This window comes from Electrona antarctica (assembly GCF_951216825.1).
Source record: "Electrona antarctica genome assembly, chromosome: 12".
Taxonomy (NCBI): domain Eukaryota; kingdom Metazoa; phylum Chordata; class Actinopteri; order Myctophiformes; family Myctophidae; genus Electrona; species Electrona antarctica.
This window is the reverse complement of record NC_136793.1, coordinates 50,559,159-50,587,009: the sequence shown is the minus strand read 5'-3', so window position 1 is coordinate 50,587,009 and position 27,851 is coordinate 50,559,159. Positions and strand designations below refer to the sequence as shown.

The following is a 27,851-nucleotide window of genomic DNA, read 5'->3' as shown; positions in this document are numbered from 1 at the left end:
TCTGGCAACAGCGTGGGCACAGAGAGGTGTGGTTTAGGAAAAAACAGAGAAAAACGAAAGGAAGGAAGGACATGATCATCCATCGCACAGTGAGCTAACGGCTAAAGTACCGCCGTGTGTGTGCCCGTTTTATTTATTTATTTTTTTATCCGGATTTGTGAACGAATTTAGAGCTCATATCACATGTAGAATTACAAGTACAAGCCGAGATGTCGATGTAGGTTAAAAATAATATCGTTGGGGAAAACGGTCAAGGAGTTTAAGAGGAAAAACAGGGTCACGTCGTCGTCATCATCATCATCATCATCCCCCCCTCCTCAACCCAAACCAGAACAATTCACCGGACTAGAGCTAACACCGCTTGGGTCGTCAATGCTAATCTAAGCTAGCTGGCTAGCTCACCCCCCCAAGCTCAACATATTCTAGTTTTATTGCTCACAACAAGACGCCACGATGGCCGACGTTGACAAACTCAACATAGACAGCATCATCCAGCGTCTTTTAGAAGGTAATGATTTGAAACGCACCGTTTTGCTTTTTATTTATTTTATTTAATGATTCTTTTTTTGTTTTTTTTACCCGCATGCTAATTGTTAGCCGGCGGCGTTAGCCTGTATTTGTCAACACCGCTTGAGACTGGGAGCTAACTACTAGCAAAGCCATGCTCTGCCATTAATGTTGGCAAAGGTTATCATATCATATGGCATCTTTATTTGGTGTTGTTGCGGTGAAAACGCATATGATTGCATCTTTCTCTGTCATTATGAGGACCCTGATGTTAAACAGGTCTTTAATAGTGCTTTTTCTGGTTTTATCCTCTTAGCAGATGTTGTAGTGACCTGTACTTTCCTTGAACTGTACCCATTCTACAAACTGTTAATACCATTTGATATAAGTCAATGACATACTGAAAAACATCCTGCTACTGTTTGTCATTTACTCAGGGCTAAATGAAATTACTAAAGCATACAGCTTGGTCAGTGAAATGTATGTATACCGGCGTAATTATCGTTATTGACCACTTCATTGTTCCATATTTTCACAGTCAGAGGTGCCAAGCCTGGAAAGAATGTCCAACTACAGGAGAATGAAATTCGTGGATTGTGTCTCAAATCAAGGGAGATCTTTCTCAGTCAGCCCATTCTTCTGGAGCTCGAAGCTCCTCTCAAAATCTGTGGTAAGTGTTGATTGACTCACCATACTAAATAAATGCCAGGGTGGTGAAATGACTGATGCTGGATAATTCTTGCAGTGACTGGGTATGCTTGTCCAGACATTTTTTGGAGGGAAATGAATCATTCAGTCATGTTGGTGTGATGGAAATGGACACGGGTGAATTTTGTGGTAACCGGAACAGTGGGACCTGAGAACATTGCAGTGCCAACCATTATATCTACATTTATTTTACAAATTAGGGGATATATATATAATTTTTATTGCTACAAAACTTGTGATCGCCGATTTGACAGTACTTTTGGCAATAAACAAGCATTTGAATGTTACATTTACTTATTTTTTTACATTTTGGAACCACAAGGTTTAGGTGCCCACACTGGACTGATTTTGTAAACCACCGTGGCTACCTGTTTTTTGTGGCCCATAGCACTTACCCTAACCCCTTAGATAGCACTTTTTAGACTTAGATAGCATTTGAAACAGACTTATAGCATGTCATGTAGACAGCACAACAATTGCATTGTATGTAGTCATAGCACTTCATAGTATATATGTACAGCATAGTATAGTTTATATGTATTGTGCCATTATATAGATATGTTCTAGTTACGTTCTTAGCTTACGCATGTTTCTTGATAAATGCATTTTAGATATGTGATGTATTCCCATGCCTTTTTGTTCTTGCTTAATGTAAATCGCTCTGGATTAAGAGCGTCTGCTAAATGCCTAAATTGTTTGTGTAAATTGGAAATTCCAACTCCCCTCCCCCCGAACTGATCTGATGCATTGTTTTTCTGCTATCCTGTAGGAGACATTCATGGGCAGTACTATGATTTGCTGAGGCTTTTCGAGTATGGGGGCTTCCCTCCAGAGAGCAACTACCTATTCCTGGGAGATTACGTCGACAGAGGGAAGCAGTCCCTGGAGACCATCTGCCTGCTGCTGGCATACAAAATCAAATACCCTGAAAACTTCTTCTTGCTGAGGGGCAACCACGAGTGCGCCTCAATTAACAGAATATATGGCTTCTATGACGAGTGTGAGTATTGCATAACGGTTGTAAGGATTCACGTATATGTTTTAGCTAAAAATACTGACTAGATAAACGATGGTTATGTAATTTAACCCATTTCGACCTGAGGACGATTCCACAAATGTCTTCTAAATCCTGATGGTTTTCTGAAAAACCCTATGTTTCTATGCCCATTGTTCTAAAACTATTTCATGTCAAGGACCCCCAGAATTAGCCCTTCACTAAATCCCACCCCAAAAGGCGATTGTCCAATGCCAATCCAAATAGTTTAGCAACGGTTGCTCAGAATTTTATTGACCTTGCTAATGCAGGTCAAGCTTTCTTCACTGCTAACGTGCCTTTTGGACAAGGATGGGTTGGGGAGGGACTTAGTGAAGGGCTAATTATCTGTATTTGGCCACCAACCCCCATCTGAAAATGTTGTTCTAGGGACCCCCCAGAAGCAAAGATTTTAGTTAAAAACGTTCACTGTGAAAGAATATATATTCAAAGATTTGCCACATTTTCGTGATTTTTCAAAAATAGCAGACCTACAAGCTCATAGCTAAAGTATAATATAATGCTTGAAACACCAAAAGGGGTTCCTGCCCAGAATGGGTTAAATAGATGCTAGGTATTTACTCTTATTTTTGTAGTACCATTAACTGTTACGGGCAGGTCGGGTTTATTGTTTATTCCCGGCTTTCCCGATGTGGACTGCAGTTACAAACTTTGTTTTAATCTTCTAGGTAAAAGAAGATACAACATCAAGCTCTGGAAAACATTCACAGATTGTTTTAACTGCCTCCCTATTGCCGCCATTGTTGATGAGAAAATATTTTGCTGCCACGGAGGTAGGTTTAAGTTCATAGTACTCTTTTATGTCAATTTTATTGTTATACTTAAACACTTTAACCCTGTGCTGCACCAGTCACCACACCAGTACTATTCATTCAATGTGAATGAGCTGCACGTGTTGTCCAAAGTCTATCCCTTCCATTGACGTCAGCCTCAGTTTGACATTGAGTATTGCTGACTATTGCTGTCTTTGCCGTTCCATCCTCTGATTAGTGCGGCTGTCAGATTCCTGACCTTGGTGGTAGTGTCGTGCGTGTTTGTTTATACTGTACTGTACTCGATGTGTTTTTTCTTTATTTGCACAGGACTGTCACCAGACCTTCAGTCCATGGAGCAGATCAGACGCGTCATGCGCCCCACCGACGTACCCGACCAGGGTCTCCTCTGTGACCTGCTCTGGTCCGATCCGGACAAGGACGTCCTCGGCTGGGGGGAGAACGACAGGGGCGTATCGTTTACCTTTGGCTCAGAGGTGGTGGCCAAGTTCCTGCACAAGCATGACCTCGATTTGATCTGTCGCGCACATCAGGTAATCAAAAATAATAATATAATAATATATATATATATATTTTCACACAGCCTTTGCATTTCACCCTAAAATGATATTGTAAAGTGAGATTGGTATTATTAAACCAGTTGAATCATCAAAACTGTTCAAGGCATTGTGCCTTTTTTTTCTTTTTTGCAGAACACGTATTGACAAATTGATAATAGAAGAGTTCACTCACTGTACACACGTCATGCAGATGCAACAGCAGTGATTAAAACAGGGTGCATTTTGCATCCCAAAACTCAGTTTATAGTTGAGGGACGCAATAAAACTACGACCTCTGCATCCACAGGATGTGTTGGGATCATCCCATGTACAGTGCACGGGATAGACTCTTAAAATGATTTTCATCCTCAGTTGACCTGAAATAAAGGACTAAATATGAAATATGAAAGAATTTATACAAATTAAACATGTATGCAATCTCGGACAGCTATGCCTCTGTTTTTAATTGAGTGGATTTTTATTTGAGGCTAGGTGCCATTCATATATTGTTTTTTTTAATACATGAAACTGATTATAAACCCCCTTCCAACTTTTGTTTGCTTCTGAATTTTCAGGTTGTTGAGGATGGCTATGAATTCTTTGCGAAAAGGCAGCTTGTGACTTTGTTCTCGGCGCCTAATTATTGTGGGGAGTTTGACAATGCAGGTGCCATGATGAGTGTGGATGAGACCCTCATGTGCTCTTTTCAGGTGAGAAGATAAGTGTGTAGTATATATTTTACAGTGCAATATAATTATGAAATGTTATTCAATTACAGATGGCATCAGCATTTGATTCCTCATATTTGGTCAACAGTCATTGACCATAAAGTGTCCATTCAGCTTATGGTCAATGTAAAGCGCCCAAGAACAGTGAGCAGCTGTTTAGGGTGTGAGATTCTACTATTCCTAGGATGGCAGGACCGATCTTCAGAGAATTATGCTGCATGCTCCAGATATGATTTGTTGGCGTTCACATTTAAACCAGCAAGCCTGAGTGTGATTGGGTGGGTGGTGGGCAATATGACCCAAAAGTCATTCTGGGGGCTGACCATGGTTTCCCCAACTTGCCCACCCCTCATGTAAAGTAGTGTTTGTAGGGCGGCTGTGGCTCAGGAGGTAGAGCAGGTCGTCCAATGATCCATGGGTCGGTGGTTCGAATCCCGGCTCCTCCTGTCCACATGTCGAAGTGTCCTTGGGCAAGACACTGAACCCTACATTGCCTCCTATTCTCTATATTCAGACCGCAGCCATCTTGCCAGCAAGGTGATACCTAGGTGACACTCTCCATAGACAGCCCATTCATCCAAACAGAAAAGTCCTCTCTAATTATATTAAACAACGTCAAAATCACCAACATTGCAGCTGTAGGGAAAGCTTGAATTATCCTCTTTCAATCTGTAAAGTGTTTGTTTCATAAAAATCCACTGTAGACATTTTATGAGCTACTATTCTTTGCAGATTTTTTTTTTAAGTGCTGGAGTTTGGAAGTGCTCGTTGACTATCACTCAACGGCCCATGCGTACTACCTGTTTTGACTGCACATAATGCAGGAGGTTGCTTTACTGATAACGAGCGCTTCCATACTCTGATACTTAGAAAATAATCATCTGCAAGGAATGTCTTGACAGGAAGTAGCTCATAAAATGTCTACGGTGGATTTTTATGAAACAAACACTTTACAGGTTGGAAGAGGATAATTCAAGCTTTCCCTACAGCTGCAATGTTGGTGATTTTGACGTTGTTTAATATAATTAGAGAGGACTTTTCTGTTTGGATGAATGGGCTCTCTATGGGAAGTGTCACTTAGGTATCACCTTGCTGGCAAGATGGCTGCGGTCTGAATATGGAGAATGAGTTGGTCGGTGTGAGCTTGCCACCATTGGTGTGTGAATGTGAGGACGCTGGCGTCGACTGTTTGCCGCTTCACCTCCCAATGTATGAATGAATGAACCATTGTAAAGCGCTTTGAGCACTTGGGAAAAGTACTATAAAAATGCAATTCATTATTTGTGGTTTAGCACCAGAGTAGTAACTGACTTAAAATGCTGGTAATATCATTTATGCTGCAGGCCACTTAAACCATAAAAAAAAAAAGAAAGAAGTATGGTAAAAAAAACATGGACATTCAGTTTCCTGGTCTGTTTAGCACCAGTTATTGTTCTTGGAAGGACATTAATGAGCTGAGTGAGTAGACGAAGATTAGATATTAGTTCTCAACGGGCCCGGAGATTAAGGCCTGGCCCCACCTGGGCCCTCAACAAACCCTGTACACTGCCTCCGCTGCCACCCTTAGATCTCCATATATGGAGCTGACCTGTTCTGACATTCCATATGTTGATCTGACCTCATCAAACCCTGTACACTACACTCAGGACATGCTCCATATATGGCCAGCACACACCCCCCCCCCCCCCTCCCCCTCCATGCCAAAGCGCCAGCGCTCGCCCAGCAGTCTGCTGTCACCCAGGCGGATGTGTGCACGCCCTTTAGGGTCGAGGTAGCTTCTCGCCCTCGGGCGTCTTACTGTTAGAAGTAGTTTAAAAGCTGCTAGCATCCATGTGGGAATATGTTGGGCGAACCGAATGACATCCTCTCAGGATGCAGAATAGATGTGTGTGTGCTCTTGCTCCATTGACTTGATTGGATTCTAGGGATCTGTGCTGATCCCTAGAATCCACAGTCAGTCTATATTTGGTTTCCCTGTATTAACCCATTCTGGGCGGGAACCCCTTTTGGTGTTAGCATTATGTTATGCTTTAGCTATTGAAAAATAGCAGATGTACAAGCTCATTTTTGAAAAATCAAAGAACCACTGACATAGAAACATAGCTTTTTTTCAGAAAACTGTCAAGATGTAGAAGACATTTTTAGAATCTGATCTCAGGTCAAAATAGGTTAATGAAAACCTAGCAAGCGGAGTCAGTGATTTCCAGTCCCAACGGGTTAAGATTTAATTTACTGCGTCCCCTACGGAACATTTCTTTTTTTGGACACAACGCTGCTAAACGACACACTGAAAAGTTTATATGAAGAGAAGTGTTAGTCTATTCCTGCTTTTATTGACTACTGAATATTCTTTTTAGATTTTAAAGCCAGCCGAGAAGAAGAAGCCCAACGGCAGCCGTCCTGTGACACCACCTCGCAACATGGTGACCAAGCAAGCCAAGAAATGAGGTGGCTGTGTCGTGGCTGGTGTTCCCACTCCCCCTCCCCTCCCCCGTTCTGCTTTTGTCTCTTGCATTTGAAGGATTGCTTATTCTTCATGCTGCCAATACAGAAAAGATATACACTCCTACCCGATGAAAGCAAATAATTTTGTTGTTTTTGTCCACATGGGTAAATTGATATGTCACCATGAAAACCTCAGGTGTTTTGCACTCCATTTTTGCAACTAAGTCTTTGCCACATGACTGTTCAATCAGGAAAAATGTTAACAATATGGCTAATTATGCACAGGAATGCCTTGTTTATAGCTGTGCACAATTTTTGTTCACGTCTCCATTTCAGTCGTCACATTTTGTTTGTCACCGTCAAATAACGGATATTAATGGTTATGGAACAACTGTGGAAATAATATGTGAAACACCTGTTTTTGTTTTTTTTCTGTGCAATTTTATTTATCATATTGCATTGACCGCACTCTGCATCATCACATTTTTAAAACTGAGTCTTGTGCTAAGTTAAACAAATAAAGGAAGCATTCTTGTAATGTTAATCTTTCTAATAAACTTTGAGCGTATTTTAGGGGAACATTTGTATTTCATTATTTCTATTCATTTTACACTGCAACATAGTACACGAGTTCTTTACTGTTTTGTTTTTAGGCTAAAACGACAATACTCCAGTCAGTCTAGCTTTCATAAGGGCAGGTTTCTCTAGTGTGTTTCAGGGATAGATGACTGGTTGTAGTACTAGGTTTTTGTTGCATCTTGCGTGGAAAGCAAGCTGCAGCTGCTGTTTGTGCAGAACTGGAATGAACATCAGCAGTTGGGCTGGAGACCTGAAATTGTACATGGCAGTGTAGCGAGGAGACTGGAGACTTATCCACTGCAGCTTGTCTTTGTCCAGAAGTGATTTCACAATCTAGCTTTCCTTTCCTAGCCTGCAATACATACATCCATGAACTCTATGATGGTACTGTGTGTTCTGCATCCAAATGTCTTGTTTAATAATAGGCAGCTCAGCTGTTCAAATTAAATAACCAATAGAGAAATAAGAGCGAATTGAGGTTGACAACTTTACTCCAACAGCACTCAAACACGTCTGTGCACTGCAGACTGCACGGTCCAAGCCATAACGTGCACCAAGTGAAGTACATACTGGACTCAAAAGTTAAAGTAATACCTTGATACAACACAAGGTGCCGCTATAATATTCGCATGAAACCTGCCTGCACGAACAAGGGCTCATGGGCCATGATAGCAACATGTAATGTCCACTAGGGGAGGCAATGTGCAGTAGCATTTTACACCGATATTTAATAATGAGGTCACAATATAGAATGGTCACATTTTCTTTTACGAGTAAAACTTACAAATAAAGTAAAGTAATAGTATGGGAGTCCATACTATTGTATTTTTTATGTCTTTAAATGTTTTGATGAATTGAAAATGGAGGACCCCTATGTAAACAAGTCAGTGCTTTTTCTGGTTTTATATTGACCTGTAATTGACTTGTATCTTGGAACTGTACCCATTGTAGCCTAAAAAAGGAGCTACAACCCACATTTTCAACATTGAGGATGCTGGCGTTGAAAATACAATAAAAAAATTGGAGCATAATAATTTCCCATATCATTATTTATCAATTAAATAGTTTAAATAGCGCTCATTTACACATGTATGTATATAGGATCGCTGTCCTATTTAATCGAGATCAAAATGTGAATCGTACCGTAGTAGTACTACTAGGCTACTATTTTACCGTATTAGGATATGTGGGTTGCGTAATGATGTGTGTGTGACGTCGGAGCAGTCACAAGACCTGAGACCTCGATAGCTTGACGGGAGTGAGGAGTCAGGACTGAGGAGGCTCGAAGAGGAGAAAGCTGCTCTCATCATCTGGATCTGTCTGGAGCTTTATTTTTATTTAATTTATGTTACGTAGCTCGCCGATCAGGTTCTCGACATCAGCATGGTTGCGACGACGAACAAACCGCGATTGAATAGTTCCTGACTGTCTCTTTCCTCTGAATTTGCTCCAGAAGAAGACGCCCCGGCCGAAATAATAGCTACCCTGTTCGAACCTGTCATTATTACCGACCGTGTAGTGTAGTGTAGGGGTGGCGTGCGAGGCTTTGTCTGCCTAGTAGTAGTGTGTGGACTGTGGAGCACTAGACTGGAGCAGTGTTTTTGTCACTGAATGTGTGTGCGTGGCTCTCAGCCGTTTACGTTCTCAAACAGTTAATAATAATAAAAACAAAAAAAAACATTTGAGAGCTTTTCCTTTTCGACGCTATTAAATTAAAAAGCGGAGGAGCGTTGGTTGGTGGTGGGTCTTTCGGACTGGGGGTTCGTTTCGTAGGGAATGTTGTCCGTGCTCTCGTACGGTAGACTGTTTGCCAGAGCTGTCATCGGCGGACTCTCCTCCGCCGCTCAGACCGACGGCCGAGACTACAGCCTGGTGACGGCGAGATGCGGCTTCGGGAAGGACTTTCGGAGCGTTAAAGGCATCCTGAAGAAGGGCATGTGCTACGGGGACGACGCTTGCTTCATCGCCCGCCACAGGCATGCGGATGTTTTGGGTGAGTATTTTTTATTTTTTTTATGTAGTTGATATGGACATTCAAAATCTAATTTCACAAGTACAATTCGTTAGCACAAGGCAAATTTTCACCACCTGTCCACACAGTATAGGAGACCTTTCTAAAAGATACACTTTAGTTAGTTTACAAGACCCAATCGAGTACAGAAATGGGGACTGAGGAGAGCCGTTTGTCTGGCTCACTTTCTTTGGGCATAAAGAACGTAAGATCATATCGGCCTACGGCATACAGTAGTATGCAGAATGGGTACATTTCCAAACGAAAGCACAAGTCAATACAAAAACTGTTACTCTTCGTTTGTGTACGATCCATGCTTAAGCATTACACTTGTTTACAACAGGGTCCACCCAACAGACAGAGGATCAAAGGTTTAGTTAGCCCCTCGGTTGGAAACCTTTTCTGTATTCGGGACGTCGATACGACGGTACCCACATACAGACAAGTATCTGTATTTGGGACGTCGGTACGACTGTACCCAAATACAGAAAAGGTAACAAATGGTCCCGAAAGGGGCTATTATAGATCAAAGGTAGTTCTACACACTGGATGTGCGAAATTACTCTCGCCATCGATCGCCAACATGTGCTAAAGTGTTTTTACTTGGCACTAGTAATCCTATTTTAACGAGACAAAGACGGGAAGCTCTGGCCCTGTCTGCTGTCACAGACTGTCATCATTGGTGCTATCATCGTTGCTACCGTGTGACTGGCTGCGAACCTGCACATTTTGTATATCTTTATGTACTGTGTAGTGTAGATTGCCTCTACAGTGACCAGCCCAGGGCACCGTGGGGGCAGTGCTCTGAGCAGTAATGTCTTGAATGTGAGGGTCAGGTTGCTTTGCCTTGCTGATATTACACATCCACATCATGTGTCTCTCTCTCTCTCTCTCTCTGGAGTGTTCAACTACTGCCTGGTGAATGCTGTTGTGTACAGAGTAGTAGCTGGTGGAGAGTCCTTTGTTTCTGCCAATTATCAGGAGGTGGTCTGTCTGGCTAGTAGAGAGCTATAGTAGACCTTGTATGGTCAGTTCAGCAGATGAAATTAGAAAACTAACTAGATAAAGTGCCCCCCGGGGCACAGGTCTCCACCAGGGCAGGTCAGGTTGTGGCCTCCTGGTGGTGCTGGAGATTTACTGGTAACGGACACACACACACACACACACACACACACACACACACACACACACACACACACACACACACACACACACACACACACACACACACACACACACACGGAGTGCAAAACATACTCTCTCCCCACATGCCTTCGGCCTGGTGGAGACACTAATGAAAGCTTCCCTGCAGTGTCCTCTACTGTAGTACACTGGCCTTGCATGAGCTGCAGCGGTGGCCGAACGGATTGCGGAGCAGTCTTGATACCGGAAGGTCGCCAGTTCGAATCAGCGGTCCGACACGTTAAAATGACCACCGCTGAAGTGCCCTTGAACAAGGCATTGAACCACTACGATGAAATGTTCTATGAGCAGGGCCTGGCTGGAAACAAGTTCTTGAGCTTAGCCCAGATACCCTGGGTAAATATAGTAATCATTTCATTTCATTTCATTTCATTTCAGCTGTTGTACATCATACAGATCGTTGTCCTAAAGTACATCTCTGATGATATCAATTTGCATTTTGCACATAATATGTCTTTAAGGGCCGTCCACACCAGTAATGACGACTACAAAGATGGATAGCTATAACGATATTATGATACTGATGTGCACATTCACATCACAGGTGCAATAATCATCGAAGATGCTTTGCTACAAGCAGAATCTGCTAGAGCTACTTAACAGGTGTTGCTTGCTGGGTAATCCTCGGTGGCAGGATGGTCTGAGCGTTGCGAGTACCAGCTGTCAGGGTCATCAGCTGGGAGCCATCCTTGCTTGATGTTTCGCCACCTTTTCATCCCAGAACATCTCCGGATGGTGGGACGTCAGTCAGGGACGTCTCCCTGCCACTGGACTAGTCGGGGACTATGCATGGCAGGGGCGTCCTACACTCCCTGAGCCAAGTGTGAACCTGGCCGCATAGCTTCTGCTTCTTGACTGGGAGCTGTCAGTGAGGCTAACGATTCGCCTGCTCCAGGGTTCCAACTGCGGGCTCTCGTCAGCCATATCCTGATGTGTTGATTTTGACTTATGTACATCCATTCCATTCCATCTTCAACCGCTTATCCGTAGTCGGGTCGCGGGGGCAACAGCTCCACCAGAGCGCTCCAGACTTCCCTCTCCAGAGCAACATTAGTGACTTCCTCCTGGGGTATCCTGAGACGTTCCAAGGCCAATCCCTCCATCTTGCGCCTTGGTCTGCCCCGGGGGTCTCCTCCCAGTGGGACGTGCATCGAGGACCTCCGTAGGGAGACGCCCGAGAGGCATCCTAACCAGATGCCCGAACCACCTAAGCTGGCTCCTTTCCAGGCGAAGGAGCAGCGGCTCTACTCCGAGTCTCTCCTGCGTGACTGAACTTCTCATCTCTAAAGGAGATGCCATCCACCCATCGGAGAAAACTCATTTCGGCCGCTTGTATTCGCGACCTTATTCTTTCGGTCATGACCCACACTTCATGACCATAGGTGCGAGTAGGAACGAAGATTGCTCGGTAGACAGAGAGCTTTGCCTTCTGGCTCAACTCTCTTTTCGTCACAACAGTGCGGTACAGCGACTGCAATATCGCCCCTGCCGCTCCGATTCTCCGGCTGATCTCCTTCTCCGTCCTCCCCTCACTCGTGAACAAGACCCCGAGATACATAAACTCCTTCACCTTCTGTACATTTGGATGGATTATTGTTGATTGACTGTCAGTTTCGTTCATCACACTGTTCGCCGCCGTCGTGGGTATAGCCGTGATATGGATGCCGCAAATCCACTTGAGCTAGAATGGGTTTTTAAAGATGTATTCATACTAGTTATCGTTATTATAATGTATTATCATTCTTTGTGTGTACATACCTTTAAAACCCTTATGACCCCATTCTGCATAGCATGACGTTGATTCACTCAGTCCGAGTTTTGTCTTGTGCTGTACTTGGTGTCCTGTTTGCATCTTGGTGAAAGTGCCCATTGTATTTCACCATCATGCAGCTCGGCTACATTGACGTTCTTGTTCCCTAGCAATTACGTTAGTTCCTCTCTTGTGGTAAGTCACAGTCAAGATGCAAGGAGTCCAAGGATCATAAATAATAGCCTTATTACTAATTTGCCTGCCACTGATAGTTGTGGCAACTATATATACAAGTGATAGATTCAGTTGTGATTTATTGTCCCAAAGATATACATAGTTGAGGAGAGGAATTAACAAGAAAAAAAAAAACTCTATAAATAAATCTACCACACTGTTATTAATTTCAGAGGGAGTCACTAGCTCAACATACAATGCAAAGTAAAGCATCTGTATTTGTGTCTGCTTCCTCAGGGGTGGCAGACGGAGTGGGCGGTTGGCGGGACTACGGCGTGGACCCGTCGCAGTTTTCGGGGACACTGATGAAGACGTGCGAGCGGCTGGTGAAGGAAGGCCGCTTCGTACCCAGCAACCCTGTGGGAATCCTCACAACCGGCTACTACGAACTCCTACAGAACAAAGTGCCTCTCCTCGGTGAGTGAATGGATCCTGAACATACAGCAACAGTGTAATTCTAGCACAATTTCATGTTCATGAAATCTTGACATAATCACCAATATTAACCCATTTTGGGGCGGGAACCCCTTTTGGTGTTTTGTACTTTAGCTATTGAAAAATAGCAGATCTACAAGCTCGTAGCGCAGCACCGAGTGCCGCGTTACGAGCTCGTAGGTCTGCTATTTTTGAAAAATCGTGAAAATGCGGCACAAATCTTTGAATATATATTCTATCAGAATACTTTTTTAAATTTAATTTAGACGTCAGGCCTAAATGGGTTAAGTAAAGCTGAACACCCCTGTGGGCGGAGCTAGTTCAAGATCAATCACATGTACTCTTCATCCAGGGCGGGCTAATTTAAACCTCCCTGCTTATACTGATCTTGCGCGTAAGGGGAAAATTCAAAAATGGCCAAAACTATTATTATATGTCAAAACCCACGTTCAAAACTGTTCCTGTGTGTGGGGGGAGGAAAGGAAGAATGTTTTTTAAATGACCTGTTTCTGCAGATCAGGTAAATTGCAGATCACAGATAATCGGCCGATTTAACTCTTGAGGCCGATCGATCGGAGCACCTCTACCGCCTACCCAACATCCATCTGTGGGCCCTGTTTCTATGAGCCACTTTGGGGCTTGGCTATTTCAATTCCCTGTAATGTTTATTTGGCAGATCATTTATTTAACCCATTTAGGCCTGACCTCGAAATTAAAAAATAAATCTTCTAAATCCTCCAGTTTTCTGAAATAAATAATTTCACGATCTTTCAAAAATAGCAGACCTACAAGCTCGTAGCGCGCCACTCGGTGGCGCGCTATGAGCTTGTAGATCTGCTATTTTTCAATAGCTAAATTATAACATGTTTTTAAACACCAAAAGGGGTTCCCACCCAAAATGGGTTAATATGAATATCATAATTTTGACAGGGATTGAATACATTGAGAGTGTCCGCCCTGAGAACGGGTCAGGGTTTGGCAAGGCTTACTCGATGCCAAGCTTATGCTTTCAGATATCTATTCTCAAAAGTTTAGTTCAGTAATACCGGTGTATTTTGAATTCTATCCAAGAGTTGTCTGACTGAATTAAGTATAAAACAAGAGGGGAAGGAGGAAATAGTAGCACTCTGATCTAAAGTATTGTGTCTTTGATTCTTTGGAGCGATTTCTATTTCCTCTTTTTGGTTCTTTATATTGAATTTAATAGAAAATGTAAAATTGCAATGAAACAAAAATACCACATCATAAGATGATGGTTAACCATGAAGCATACCGGCTGGACCAAAGTTCATCTTTTAGGTTGTTCAGAAGTTGGCATTGTGAATATACATTTCATTTATATCTACTCCCAGTCCCAACACACACCATAGCAATGTAATGCAAAGGACAACATTGCCTAAACAAAGTAAAAAATAGCACCCTAGAATATTGTGGGAATAATACTTCAGTCTGAACTTGGTATTTCATGACATAATACTAATTTCAGCTGTAGCCACCTATATATATTAAAGGAGAATTCCATACTAAAAGGCTTTCTTACCTTTCTTTGTAGTCGTTACGTCCCCACCAAAGAGGTCCAGGTGTTATTTTGTGCCAAAGCTCCTTATTTCTCCCCTACCATAAGCCCTAAATTAATTGCATTGAATGGGAATTGAATGGGGCTATGGGGTATTGTGCTAATTCGCTTATTTCCATCGCTCAAAATTATTTTTTGTATATATCCTCTCTTCATAATGTAAATAATATCCCAATCGGCACACTTTACTACTTATTTCGATGGAAATAAGCGAATTAGCACAACACCCCATAGCCCCATTCAATGCAATTAATTGAGGGCTTATGGTAGGGGAAATAGCCAATAAGGAGTTTTTGCACAAAAAAACACCTGGACCTCTTTGGTGGGGACGTAACGACTACAAAGAAAGGTAAGAAAGCCTTCTAGCATGGAATTCTCCTTTAAATGTTTCTTGTATAATACTGTTAGGCACTTTAGATTTAAACTATACAGCAAATGGCAGTGTCGTGGTACACATGGTGAAGATGGGTTAATAGTTGGTGGGAGCGCAGAGCTACAGTAGGAGTGGCGGTTCTCAGGTGGTAGGATCTCAACCTTTCACATGGAATGCCTTGCTTCATGCATGCACGTTTAAGGCTTGGTTCATGTTTGTTCCCATCTGTGTATCGTTAAGTGGTCGGTTGTGGTACAAAGCTCTATGCAAGTTTGCATCATGAGTCAGAGTCTCCGTGTCCGATCCCATTTACTATGTGAAACTTGCGTGTCTATTCTAGGGCCAACATTCGTGGAAAATAAACATTAGTGGGGAAAATAGCAGATCTACAAGCTCACAAACCTGTGGGAACCATTTGCAACGAGTTGTTGTTGATCGACTATTTTCTGTGACGAGAGAAAATAGGAGGGGGCCCCGGCCAAGTGCGATGTCCTGACCTGCCCCCATCTGCAGCTCATTCCATGAATCATTTTTGCTACATGATGGCACTCACTGATGCCCCCGTAAAAGCGTGCGCAAACTTGCAGCCCTTCTGCCAACAAAATATCTGCTAGGGGAAGAGAAAAGCAGAGGAAGGATGTCCATCGCGGACAGAGTCAGTACTTTTCCACCGCTCCTGACATGATGTGCAAATGGTGGAGGGGGAAAACAACACAGTATTGTGTGTGTTTATTCTTCCACTGCGGAGGGAACGTTCTTGAAGCAGGCAGAGTGTGTAATCGTGTTACTATAGAGAGGAGAAACAGAAGAAAGGCAGTGAGTCACATTGCGTGAGGCAGAGGGGTTTTTCTTTTTCTTTTTTCCCTTCTTTTTCCGAAGGTTGAGCCCAGGCAGAGAGAAGAGCACATTCTGGGGAGCCTAGTAGTGTTGAATGGTCGGCAGCAGGGTGTGGTCACACACTGTGTGCTCAGCCAGATTATTATTATGTTTCCTCCTGCCTCCATCCATTCCCCAGATGACGGCCTTCCAAGCACAGTGATCGTGTTACATGGTGTCTTGTATGTTCACCCTCGACTCATTAATCAACCGTGTAAAATATAGATGGATAGTTCTCGTGTGTCTTTTCTTAACCCATTTAGGCCTGACGTCGAAATTTAAAAAGTCTAATGAATCCTAACAGTTTTCTGAAAAACCTTATGTTTCTGCATCAGTGGTGCTCGATATTTTATGTCAAGGACCCCAAAAGGTCTATGTAATTGGCCGCCGACCCCCATCTGAAAATATGTTGTTACAGGGACCCCCCCCCCCCCCCAGTAGCAAAGATTTGAGTTTCACTCTGAAAGAATATATATTCAAAGATTTGCACCACGTTTTCACGACTTTTCAAAAATAGCAGACCTACAAGCTTGTAGATCTGCTATTTTTCAATAGCTAAAGTATAACGTAACGCTTAAAACACCAAAAGGGGTTCCCGCCCAAAATGGGTTAAATGGCATTTTTGTTGTCTGTTATGTGTGAGACTTTTTCTGAATGATTGATGCATGCCATATATATACTACTTTATATATGTTATCGATTTGAGTTATTTGTGTGCATTTTGTTACATTTTTATCCCACGGTTTTTCACCCAGTGTCAATTGTCTATATTGTGTAATCCTGGGCACTACACTCCCTCTACCAACCTGGGGAGAGCAACGGACTGACCTCATGTTTCCTTCAATGCGCGAGGAGTCCAAGTCGTCCTCTTTTCGCCCGACCTGGGGAAACCTGGAGTTTCCCCGGGTTGGACGTATAGCGCGTGGAAGGAACACGTTTTTTCCAACCAGTTCCTTTCTCCTCCATCAGGCGCCCCGGCTGGCCAGGGGACTGGGCGCATTTTTATTTGTGTGCATTGAGCCATGCTACAAACCAAATTACCCCTGTGGGGACCGTGACGAACCCAAGTAGCTTTCCATGCTCTCTTGCTGTCATTATCCGTGTTATCCCATTTTGGGCGGGAACCCCTTTTGGTGTTAGCATTATGTTATGCTTTAGCTATTGAAAAATAGCAGATCTACAGTAGGTCTGCTATTTTTGAAAAATCGAAGAACGACTGACATAGAAACATAGCTTTTTCAGAAAACTGTCAGGATGTAGAAGACATTTTTAGAATCTGATCTCAGGTCAAAATGGGTTATGCAAGTCGTGTGTCGTGTCTGTCTCTCATTCTTCTCTCTCTCTCCTCTCTCTCTCTCTCTCTCTCGTCTTTCAGGCAGCAGCACTGCCTGCATCGTGGTTTTGGACCGCCACAGTCACCAGCTGCACACGGCCAACCTGGGCGACTCTGGTTTCCTGGTGGTGCGTGGAGGGGAGGTGGTCCACCGGTCAGACGAGCAGCAGCACTACTTCAACACGCCCTTCCAGCTGTCCATACCTCCTCCAGAGGCCGAAGGAGTTGTCCTCAGTGACAGGTGGGTCGGACGCTCATCATCTGGGCACTAATGTTATTGTTAAACACTGGCGATGATTGAAGCCTTGTGTGTGTGTGTTTTACACCTTTTTGAAGGACTGTTGAGTGGCAATGGATAACAGAAGAATGCAAGGGCTGATGAATACCGGAGAGAATCGGAGCGGCAGGGGCGGTATTGCAGTCGCTGTACCGCACTGAACCGCACCGAAAAGAGAGTTGCCTACCTCTCTGTCTACCGAGCAATCTTCGTTCCTACTCTCACCTACAGTATGGTCATGAAGTGTGGCTCATGACCGAAAAAATAAGGTCGCGAATACAAGCGGCCGAAATGAGTTTTCTTCGACGGGTGGTTGGCATCTCCCTTAGAGATACGGTGAGAAGTTCAGTCACGCGGGAGAGACTCGGAATAGAACCGCTGCTCCTTCGCCTGGAAAGGAGCCAGCTTACGGCAGGGCTCCACCGGGCGAGTCAGCGTTGCGTCTCCGTCACCGCCAGGGAATGTTCCCTTTTTAATCAATGAAGGGTGGCTCCACTGCCTGCGTTGCGCTGCGTTTGGTGACTGCTTTAAATGTTTTGACGCACGCACGCTCGCTCGGTCGGTGGAGCCCCACCGTTAGGTGGTTCAGGCATCTGGTTAGGATGCCTCTCGGGCGTCTCCCTAGGGAGGTCCTCGACGCACGTCCCACTGGGAGGAGACCCCCGGGGCAGACCAAGGCGACTCACTGGGCCTTGGAACGTCTCGGAATCCCCCAGGAGGAAGTCACTAATGTTGCTCTGGAGAGGGAAGTCTGGAGCACTCTGGTGGAGCTGCGACCCGACTACGGATAAGCGGTTGAAGATGGATGGATGAATACCGGCACATTTATGGATTGCACACGGGCATGTTGAAAGCACTCGATATACCTCGCTTTGGTTTTCCACTACTTTAGGATGCAGACTGCCCTTATACAGTTTTACATTTAGTTAAAAAAATAAAAAAGATAATAAACACATACTAGCAAAACGTCATGTGTTACGTTTTTCGGGCCATGGTGGTGATCTAGTGTTAAACGTGGCTCTGTACCCGTCGAGGACGTCCCATGGGACCACCACGCGCTACTGTGTGGCCTTTGCCGCAGCGTGCCATGCGCACACGGCAGAGCAGCCTCTCGTAGCGTGAGCGAAGGCTGCAGCAGTTGGCCGCCTGCCAATGTCTCCGTCTGCCAGTGCCAGGTCAAAGTCTCGCCCATACTGATGGGCCCGACCGGAGGCTCTCCACGCCACAGACAATCCTGGCACCTGCTGGATTTAATCTCAAATGAGGCCGATTTAATTTTGCGTTTACTGCATGCGTTTCTCTACACTAATGGCGGGGCAAACCATGGATAAATCTGGGCTGTAAGGCGCTAATGGTTTAACCCATTTTGGGCGGGAACCCCTTTTGGTGTTTTAAGCATTCTGTTCTACTTTAGCTATTGAAAAATAAAATGTGAAAATGTGGGGCAAATCTTTGAATAAATATTTCAGAGCGAACATTTTTAGCTAAAATATTGACTTCTGGGGGGGGGGGGGGGGGGGGGTGTCCCTGGAACTACATATTTTGAGATGGGCGTCCATGGCTCAATTAGAGATAATTCTGGGGGTCCTTGACATGAAAAAGGTTGACCAGCACCACTGACATAGAAACATGTTTTTTTAGGATTTTGAAGCCTTTTAAAAAAAAAAATCGACCTCGGTCCAAAATGGTTTAAAATGGAACCAGGATAAACAGCTGGTGTTCAGACAGTCCTGTCTGCTTTATTTCTGACATTGGTCTCAAGTGACTTCCGTTCTGTGACCTATGGTCACAGTGCGTGTCTGCTCCTGAAGTATATTTCTTGTTTCTTGATCTCTCTTTTGTAGTTTAATTCTTCTTCCAAATGTGATTACAGTTGATTTTGTGGCCATTGTCCCTCGTCTGTGTCTTCTCCTTGCACTGAGGGCAATGTTCCAGTAGTGTGGTGCTGCCCCAAGTGAATAAATGCAATGTTCCAGTAGTGTGGTGCTGCCCCAAGTGAATAAATGCAATGTTCCAGTAGTGTGGTGCTGCCCCAAGTGAATAAATGCAATGTCCCAGTAGTGTGGTGCTGCCCCAAGTGAATAAATGCAATGTCCCAGTAGTGTGGTGCTGCCCCAAGTGAATACATGCAATGTTCCAGTAGTGTGGTGCTGCCCCAAGTGAATAAATGCAATGTTCCAGTAGTGTGGTGCTGCCCCAAGTGAATAAATGCAATGTTCCAGTAGTGTGGTGCTGCCCCAAGTGAATAAATGCAATGTTCCAGTAGTGTGGTGCTGCCCCAAGTGAATAAATGCAATGTTCCAGTAGTGTGGTGCTGCCCCAAGTGAATAAATGCAATGTTCCAGTAGTGTGGTGCTGCCCCAAGTGAATAAATGCAAAGCAAAGCTTCCTTTTTTCTTTACATGTTCGATAAAATCATGTAAATATTAAACGAGAGACATTTTGCGTTTCAAACTTCCTGTCCCAGACGTTTGATCTTCCTAGTAACACTGTCTGTTTTTATAACCCATTTTGGGGCGGGAACCCCTTTTGGTGTTTTAAACATTATGCTGTGATTTAGCTATTGGAAAATAGCAGATCTACAAGCTCAAAGCGCGGCACCGAGTGCCGCGATACGAGCTTGTAGGTCTTTTGAAAAATCGTGAAAATATTTATTTCAGAAAACTGGAGGATTTAGAAGATTTTTTTCGAGGTCAGGCCTAAATGGGATAAATGACTTCTGAGTAGCTATCGCTGTAGCGCTGATGCATTCTATGTAATGACTAATGGCTCTGTCTGGAGCAACAAGTTCAGGAAGATGCAGGGATTCTTCCAAGAACTGAACTCGACACTGGCACCCGAACTTGGCCTGGGGTCTGTGAATTGAGCACCCACGAGACCAAAGTGTACTTTTCCAAGCTAGACCATGTGACCATTCCTCGAATGACTTCTCGTCGCCGCCATACAGTACATCTATGATCCGGTGTTGCCAAAAGTTGTCAGTCAACTGAAACGCTAGTCGCCAAGACTTGTCACAGAGTGACGACCAGCCAGGTCACAGAGACCTAGATAAGAGTGCCATGCCGACTCAATGGAGGAATGACACTTAACTCAATTCGCGCCAGCATTAATTCAACCCTCGATAGCGTATTGCCAAGGTTATATCGCGCGTAACACTTACTTTGAAGAGCCAAATATCCGTAACCGAATGTTATAATGACAAACTGCTGTGTATTATGTCATGCCCAGATGTTGTTGCGTCGGTCGGTCGCGGCAAAAGCCGACCGCGAGTGTCAAGCCCGTTGAAAACCCTTGTATTCACCAGAATACGGCCCCCTCAATGTCTTTTCTGAGATGCAGAGCTGTGAATGGTGGGCTTAGACTGGAAGTGGATGCGCGTGGCCAGTGTCCCACTCTGTGTTGATGCGGATAGCAGCATCAGCTAGCGATACGATCGGATCAAAAAATGGATTCAAGAATACAAGCCCTCAAACCCGAGAATCTCGGGTTTGGCGGGCTAGGGTACTAATTTAACCCTTTGTGTTCCTCGTTTCTGGCGGACTCCGTGTTAAAACAAAACATTGTAATGCCAGCTTTGTCTTTTGGGTGTTTCAAGCATAATGTTATGTTATACTTTAGCTGTTGGAAAATAGCAGATCTACAAGCTCGTAGCGCGGCACTCAGTGCCACGCTACGAGCTTGTAGATCTGCGATTTTTGAAAAATCGTGAAAATGTGGGCGCAAATCTTTGAATAATGTATTTAGTCAGAGCCAACGTTTTTAACTCAAATCTTTGCTTCTGGGGGGGTCCCTGGAACAACATATTTTTAGATGGGGGGTCCGCGGTCAAACAGATATAATTCTGGGGATCCTTGACATGAAATAGTTTGAGAACCACTGATATAGAAACATAGGTTTTTCGGAAAACTCTCAGGATTTAGAAGACATTTTTTAGAATCGGCCTCAGGTCTAAATGGGTTAAGACATGGTGCCACTATATTGATATTGCACTGTTTTGTTGGCAGATCAACATGATGTGTCTCTTATGTGACAACATGGCACTCCAAAGCATTTTGTGACGGGTCATTATTGGAAGCCTGGCTGATATTCAACTAATACCTGGAAGCTGATGAGGCGTACAGTATCTGAAACTGTACATGCCATAGTTGGGCAGGGAAGAAGTTATATAATAATCACTATTATGGGTCCATAATACATTTAATTGCATACACTATTCGGTGATGTATTTTCGGCCTATTTGGGCCGAAAGCGAATAGGCCGAAAATGCATTTTATGATTTTAAGATATTATGTTATGCTTCAGCTATTGAAAAATAGCAGATCTACAAGCTCATAGCGAGCTTGTAGGTCTGCTATTTTTGAAAAATCGAAGAACCACTGACAAACATAGCTTTTTCAGAAAACTGTCATTTTCAAACAGACATTTTTAGAATCTGATCTCAGGTCAAAATACGGCCATGACAGCAATGGTAGGAAAAAAAGCTATTAATCATATTCGGCATTTGGTTTTCGGCCAACTGTTACCTATATTCGGTATTCGGTTTCGGCCAAGAATTTCCCTTTCGGTGCATCCCTAATTAGGAGTCCTAATGCTTTTATTTCCAGAGGTTTGAATGTAATCTGTGTGTGTGTGTGTGTGATGCGTTAACCCATTTTGGGCGGGAACCCCTTTTGGTGTTTTAAACATGTTATAATTTAGCTATTGAAAAATAGCAGACCTACAAGCTCATAGCGCGCCACCGAGTGGCGCGCTACGAGCTTGTAGGTCTGCTATTTTTTTTTTTTAATCGTGAAAATGTGGCGCAAATCAGAGCGAACATTTTTAACTAAAATATTGGTTTCTGGGTGGTCCCTGGAACTACATATTTTGAGATGGGGGTCCGTGGCCCAATAGAGATAATTCTGGGGGTCCTTGACATAAAAAAGGTTGAGCACCACTGACATAGAAACATGGGTTTTTCAGAAAAAAATTAGGATTTTGAAGCCTTTTTTTTTTATCGACCTCAGTCCAAAATGGGTTAAGACAACGTCTTCTTTTTTTACACTCTGTGTCCCGACAGTCCCGACGCGGCGGACAGCTCGTCCTTTGACGTCCAACTGGGCGACATAATCCTCACGGCCACCGACGGCCTGTTTGACAACATGCCCGACTACATGATCCTGCAGGAGTTGAAGAAGCTCAAGGTATGTCGAGCGCTAAACGGGTCTGCCCGCCATGGCCTACATACAGTACGAACGGAAAACACTGGGTAGCTGGAAGGAAGACATGACCGGAATGCTATAACGTAATGTCTGGCGTTGTCGTTTTCGTTCGCAGAACTCCAACTACGAGAGCATCCAGCAGACCGCCAGGAGCATCGCGGAGCAGGCCCACGTGCTGGCCTACGACCCCAACTACATGTCGCCGTTCGCACAGTTCGCCTGCGACAACGGGCTGAATGTAAGAGGTACGTGTCTCAAGTGGGTAAAGTAAAGTTGTTGTTTTTTTTGTATGTATGTATTTTGTTGAACAACAACAATGTCACGTGCTGAAGATTACATTTAGGAGAAAAAAAACACATTAAGCCTGAATTGCGATAAAAAGGAAACATTTTAAACGTATCATAATGTGTTCAGTGCTGGCATGAGACCCACACTGTATGCATGAGACGGAGGAGAAAGGACTTCAAAGTTGATGTCCTGCCAAAAGCAGTGCTGGCACAGAAGAAGCATAGTTGTGTGTTTTTAGCACATGTATACAGTCTGCTGACGAAATCAGCACCTAGTGCATGACATTGTTTTATACATCCTGACCCCGTGTGTGTGTGTGCGTGTGCGTGTGTGTGTGTGTGCGCGTGCGTGTGCGTTCTTTCTCCCAGGAGGAAAGCCAGACGACATCACAGTATTGCTGTCTATAGTGGCAGAGTACACCGACTAGCTAAAGACTTGTGTGGAGGAAGATGTTTGGTGTCCATTTGCCTCTAGCTTTGATTCCTGCTGGCCAGGATGAAGGAACTTCGTGTTTGGACAGTAGGGTCCCTGCTGTATCTACTACACACTGCCCCCCCAACCCCCCTCCCAAGTCTCACACATACATGCCCATCTCTCATGTGGTAATACATCAATTGCTACTGTTAACTGTGGCGGGATGGACGGCCAAGGGACGTGTGGAGGGGTTCAAGATTTGACATTTTAAGTTCCTCCCGGTGGGGGTAAAAAATCCCCAATTTGCAGAGATGGACACTGTTGAGAAGGAACCTGGCACGAGGGAAGAGGAAGCTCCCCGGGTTGACGTTGGATAATAAGTCCTCTTTCCTGAGTGTGGAAAGTTCAAAGCTCAGGTGGAGGTTCCCGCCGGCAGGGATCAGGTATCGCTATAGCCAGTGGCGTGCACAGACATTTAGAGGGGCAGGTGCTCAAGTTAAAAAAGGGCACCTTGTGCAGCGCGTGGAACCGGCCGGTTGCCTTAATCCATTTTGGGCGGGAACCCCTTTTGGTGTTAGCATTATGTTATGCTTTAGCTATTGAAAAATAGCAGATCTACAAGCTCATAGCGCGCCACCGAGTGGCGCGCTATGAACTTGTAGGTCTGCTATTTTTTCCAAAAGGGCACATTGCCAAAAGGGCAGGGGGTGCTCTAGCACCCCCTAGTGTCTATCTGTGCACGCCACTGGCTATAGCGTTAAAGTGTCTCATGGTGGTTTGAAGCTGTTGCGCTGCCACTGGCTGTCCCAAGAGGAAGACGGGCCATTCAGAAAGGGAACCGGACGGAGCCCATTTGGAATTGCACACCATAAATGGTAAAGCATTTTTTTTTTTTTTGCAAGGGGACGTTCCAAGACACTTTTCTGAGCAGCAAGTGCTACATTCAAAAATGTACGTCAATCGAAGGGCACGGAACCCAATATGCGGGTATAAGGACACAAGTTTTAATATGACTGGTTTGATGATGTTGGAAATGTGTTGTAATGTTTTCAAGGGAAGGGACTTTTTCTGTTGTTGTTGGGGTTTTTTTGGGAGGAGGTATAGGGTTTCAGCTGCCTTTTCCGTATGTATGCGCACAATTCTAGTCTTGCACAAACATTATTACTTCAAGGCTGTTTAGGATGGGGATTTTATAATGTAAAAAAGAAAAGAATAAAGAATAATGTCATTTCTAGTGTCAAACTAGTGCCCTAGTCCCCTTTAAACACCCAGCAGCTGCTGGAGTCGTGATTGTGATTACAAGGTGTGGGTGTGTGAGAAAGTGCTCATGTTAAAGAGTATGTCATCTGGTGTGCGTTAGATGTGTAATTAGTGTATACTTACGAAATGTGTACGTGAAGGCAACACAATGTTCTCACTATCCAATGGGGTGAATGGGTCTTGGCAGCCGTGAACGCACAAAGATATCTCTATCTCGACGACACTGCAAATGAGGGCAACCTCAATGTCTTTGGAGAATAAAGAAAGGTTTGATAGTAAGGGCATTTTATCAGGTATTTGACCAATCATGGGAACTAAATCGTTACCAAGAACTTTCTTCACCAATGTGTTTCTAAAGGTGTCTAATAACTAAAAGTTTGAAATTCAACTCCCGTGGGAAATTGAGTTATTAGCATAATATGTGACCATACCATTAACATCCTATATAAGGTAAAAACAACAAATTTCATCATTCTTTAAGTAGCATGTGACATATGAAACTAGGGGGTTTTCATGATTCTGAATCCATTCCAAGCATTAGTTTTGCACAAAAAACACCCATTGGGCTAAATTAGGCCATTTCCACTTGGCTATGGCCGTTTTCCTGCCAAGGAGTATTTTTGTGCAAAACTAATGCTTGGAATGGATTCAGAATCATGAAAAACCCCTAGTTTCATATGTCACATGCTACTTAAAGAATGATGAAATTTGGATGCCTTATAGGCCTATAGGATGTTAATGGTATGGTCACATATTATGCTAATAACTCAATTTCCCCCGGGAGTTGAATTTCAAACTTTTAGTACATGTTATTATTAGACACCTTTAGAAACACATTGGTGAAGAAATTTCTTGGTTACGATTTCGTTCCCAGATTTTCATAGATTTCTCTTACTATTGAATGAACAAGATAATACAGAGGAGGATGCTGGTCGGGTGACCAAATAATATATTTTTCTAAGTTCGACTTCATTTGACGCGATTAGTGGGGATTGATTGCCATACACTGTGGGTAGCTTTTTAGAAAATGTTAATCACAATCAGAAGAATGTTCCTTTTCTCATCTCTCCACCCCTAGCCCCAAAGTAACCTTTAAGAGAGGTTTCATTAGAGTCTAATGAAACATTTGTGGGCCATTGCAGGCTTTTTATTTGCTTTTCATGTCGTCACCTTCTTAAACTAACGGCCTACGTCGTTTAAAAAATCACACCCGTGTGAACTGAGTGGTGTAAGGTCTTATATAGACTGATCAGCTGTGGTCTGACGTAATGAAATCACACCCGTGTGAACTGGGTGACCATAGCAACCATGCTCATTTTTTGGTACGAACAGACAGACAGACAAACTAACAAAGCCAGTTGTAGGAGTGGTTTACACCACTAAAAAAAAAGAAAAAAAAATATATACTGATCCAAAACTAATATTTCTTAATAATTTCACCAAAAACGTTTATAAAAACTATTTAACTTAAAATAACACAATGTCTGTCAGTTATGTAAGATAACAGGATTAAATACAATTAAATAGGAACCTGACTTAGGCCAATTTATTTACTGACTTGGCATTTTGTTTTGGTCGCATAACCATGTGACTTCGGCATGATCCCCGACCAATTAGGACTTTGGCGATTTTCTAGAGGTGGCCAGTGTCGAGAGGAGCTGACTTGGGCCAAAAAAATTATAATTTTCCTAAAAAAAAATGACTTAGGCCATTACTTTTAAGAAGGCGATGATGTGCAAAAAGACCATTGTGTTTCTATCGTTTTGCTGCTGGATTTGCACTGTGCATTTGCATAACTCACATGCAGCAACCTTTAGTCATCCAATAATCTTAGCTGACGTGCCTTTTATCAGTTGTCATTGATACTGGCAAACAAAGAACATGTGTGTAATTATTCTTTAACCCATTTAGACCTGAGGACGATTCTACAAATGCCTTCTAAATGCTGACAGTTATCTGAAAAAAAACTATATTTCTATGTCAGTCGTTCTCAAACATTTTCATGTCAAGGACCCCCCAAAAAAATATATATGGCCGCCGACCCCCATCTGAAAATGTTGTTCCAGGGACCTCCCTCCAGACGCAAAGATTTGAGTTAAAAACGTCACATTTTCACAATTTTTCAAAAATAGCAGACCTACAAGTTCATAGTGCGCCACTCGGTGGCCCCCATTTAATTACATTTCTATATCTGGGACCAGCAATTTATATTGTAAAATCAGTGTTAATTTAACTCTTGAGAGTGTACAAATGGTACACTCTCTGAGTTACAGACCCATAAGGGTCCATTTGGTTCCAAACTAATAATTTAGCTGGGGACCCCCTGGAACTCCCTCAATGACCCCTAGGGATCCCCGGACCCCACTTTGGGAACCACTGCTCTAGATAACTAAGCGCAAAGCTTCTTTTTCCCCAGAAATTTTTTTCAGTCACGCCTTGCTGTCTTAAATTGGCCTGCTATTACGCACCGAGTCTGAAGTTTAGGCTTAGCGATGAAACCCATGCTCTGAAATCGGTATGGGACGTTTACCTTATTCCGTGATGAATAAGGTAAACTAGTACTGCCTACAATATGACATATTTTTCAAATATGACAACTACTGTAAGCTTTCTGTGCATGGAACTTTATCCCTGGTTTTCACAGAGGTAACTGAACAAGGCATGGCATTGCAGATTCCAAAGGCGTACAGTTGGAGGCCATCGATATTGTCCTTTTCTTTTTGCTGAGGTTTGCGTGATCTGCGCAAAAGGACAGTTAACCCATTTTGGGCGGGAACCCCTTTTGGTGTTTTAAACATTGTTATAATTTAGCTATTGAAAAATAGCAGATCTACAAGCTCATAGCGTGCCACCGAGTGGCGCGCTACGAGCTTGTAGGTCTGCTATTTTTGAAAAATCGTGAAAATATTTATTTCAGAAAACTGGAGGATTTAGAAGGATTTTTTTAAATGTTGAGGTCAGGCCTAAATGTTTCAAATGATAAGGGACAATATCGGTGGCACCCAACTGTATGACACTGAATATAAAGGAGAATGTAAGCAGCCTTAGAGGGCCACTTCACCACTTTTCAACTTATCTTCATATAATTGGTTCTTCTCACTAATGTTCATGATAAAATACCACCATTTTTGTCTGTGTCTCATAGGAGGGCTGTGGGCAGTTGAGAAACACGTCCACCAGTGACATTAAAACAAAAGAGAGAGAGAAAGTTATTATCGTGAGAACGATGGCTTCCATTATTGGATTACAACTTTTCAGGAATGGAAAGCCTGCTGTTTCTATTAGCT

At 43.5% G+C, this 27,851-nt stretch overlaps 2 protein-coding genes across 2 annotated transcripts; both read left to right on the top strand.

Annotated features, from left to right (window-relative positions):
• Positions 1-50: 50 nt before the first annotated feature.
• Positions 51-7,333, top strand: ppp1cc (protein phosphatase 1, catalytic subunit, gamma isozyme). Its single transcript, XM_079517317.1, has 7 exons — positions 51-508; positions 1,046-1,177; positions 1,985-2,215; positions 2,938-3,042; positions 3,352-3,575; positions 4,157-4,291; positions 6,667-7,333. Exons 1-7 carry the CDS (start codon positions 454-456, stop codon positions 6,754-6,756), a joined length of 972 nt encoding a protein of 323 aa, XP_079373443.1. The 5' UTR covers positions 51-453; the 3' UTR covers positions 6,757-7,333.
• A 1,259-nt stretch (positions 7,334-8,592) lies between these two features.
• Positions 8,593-26,486, top strand: pptc7a (protein phosphatase targeting COQ7 a). The gene is made up of 8 exons (XM_079517394.1): positions 8,593-9,326; positions 12,769-12,948; positions 17,167-17,365; positions 22,461-22,584; positions 22,718-22,847; positions 23,259-24,857; positions 25,489-25,776; positions 25,956-26,486. Exons 1-6 carry the CDS (start codon positions 9,110-9,112, stop codon positions 23,315-23,317), a joined length of 909 nt encoding a protein of 302 aa, XP_079373520.1. The 5' UTR covers positions 8,593-9,109; the 3' UTR covers positions 23,318-24,857; positions 25,489-25,776; positions 25,956-26,486.
• The last annotated feature ends 1,365 nt before the right edge of the window (positions 26,487-27,851 follow it).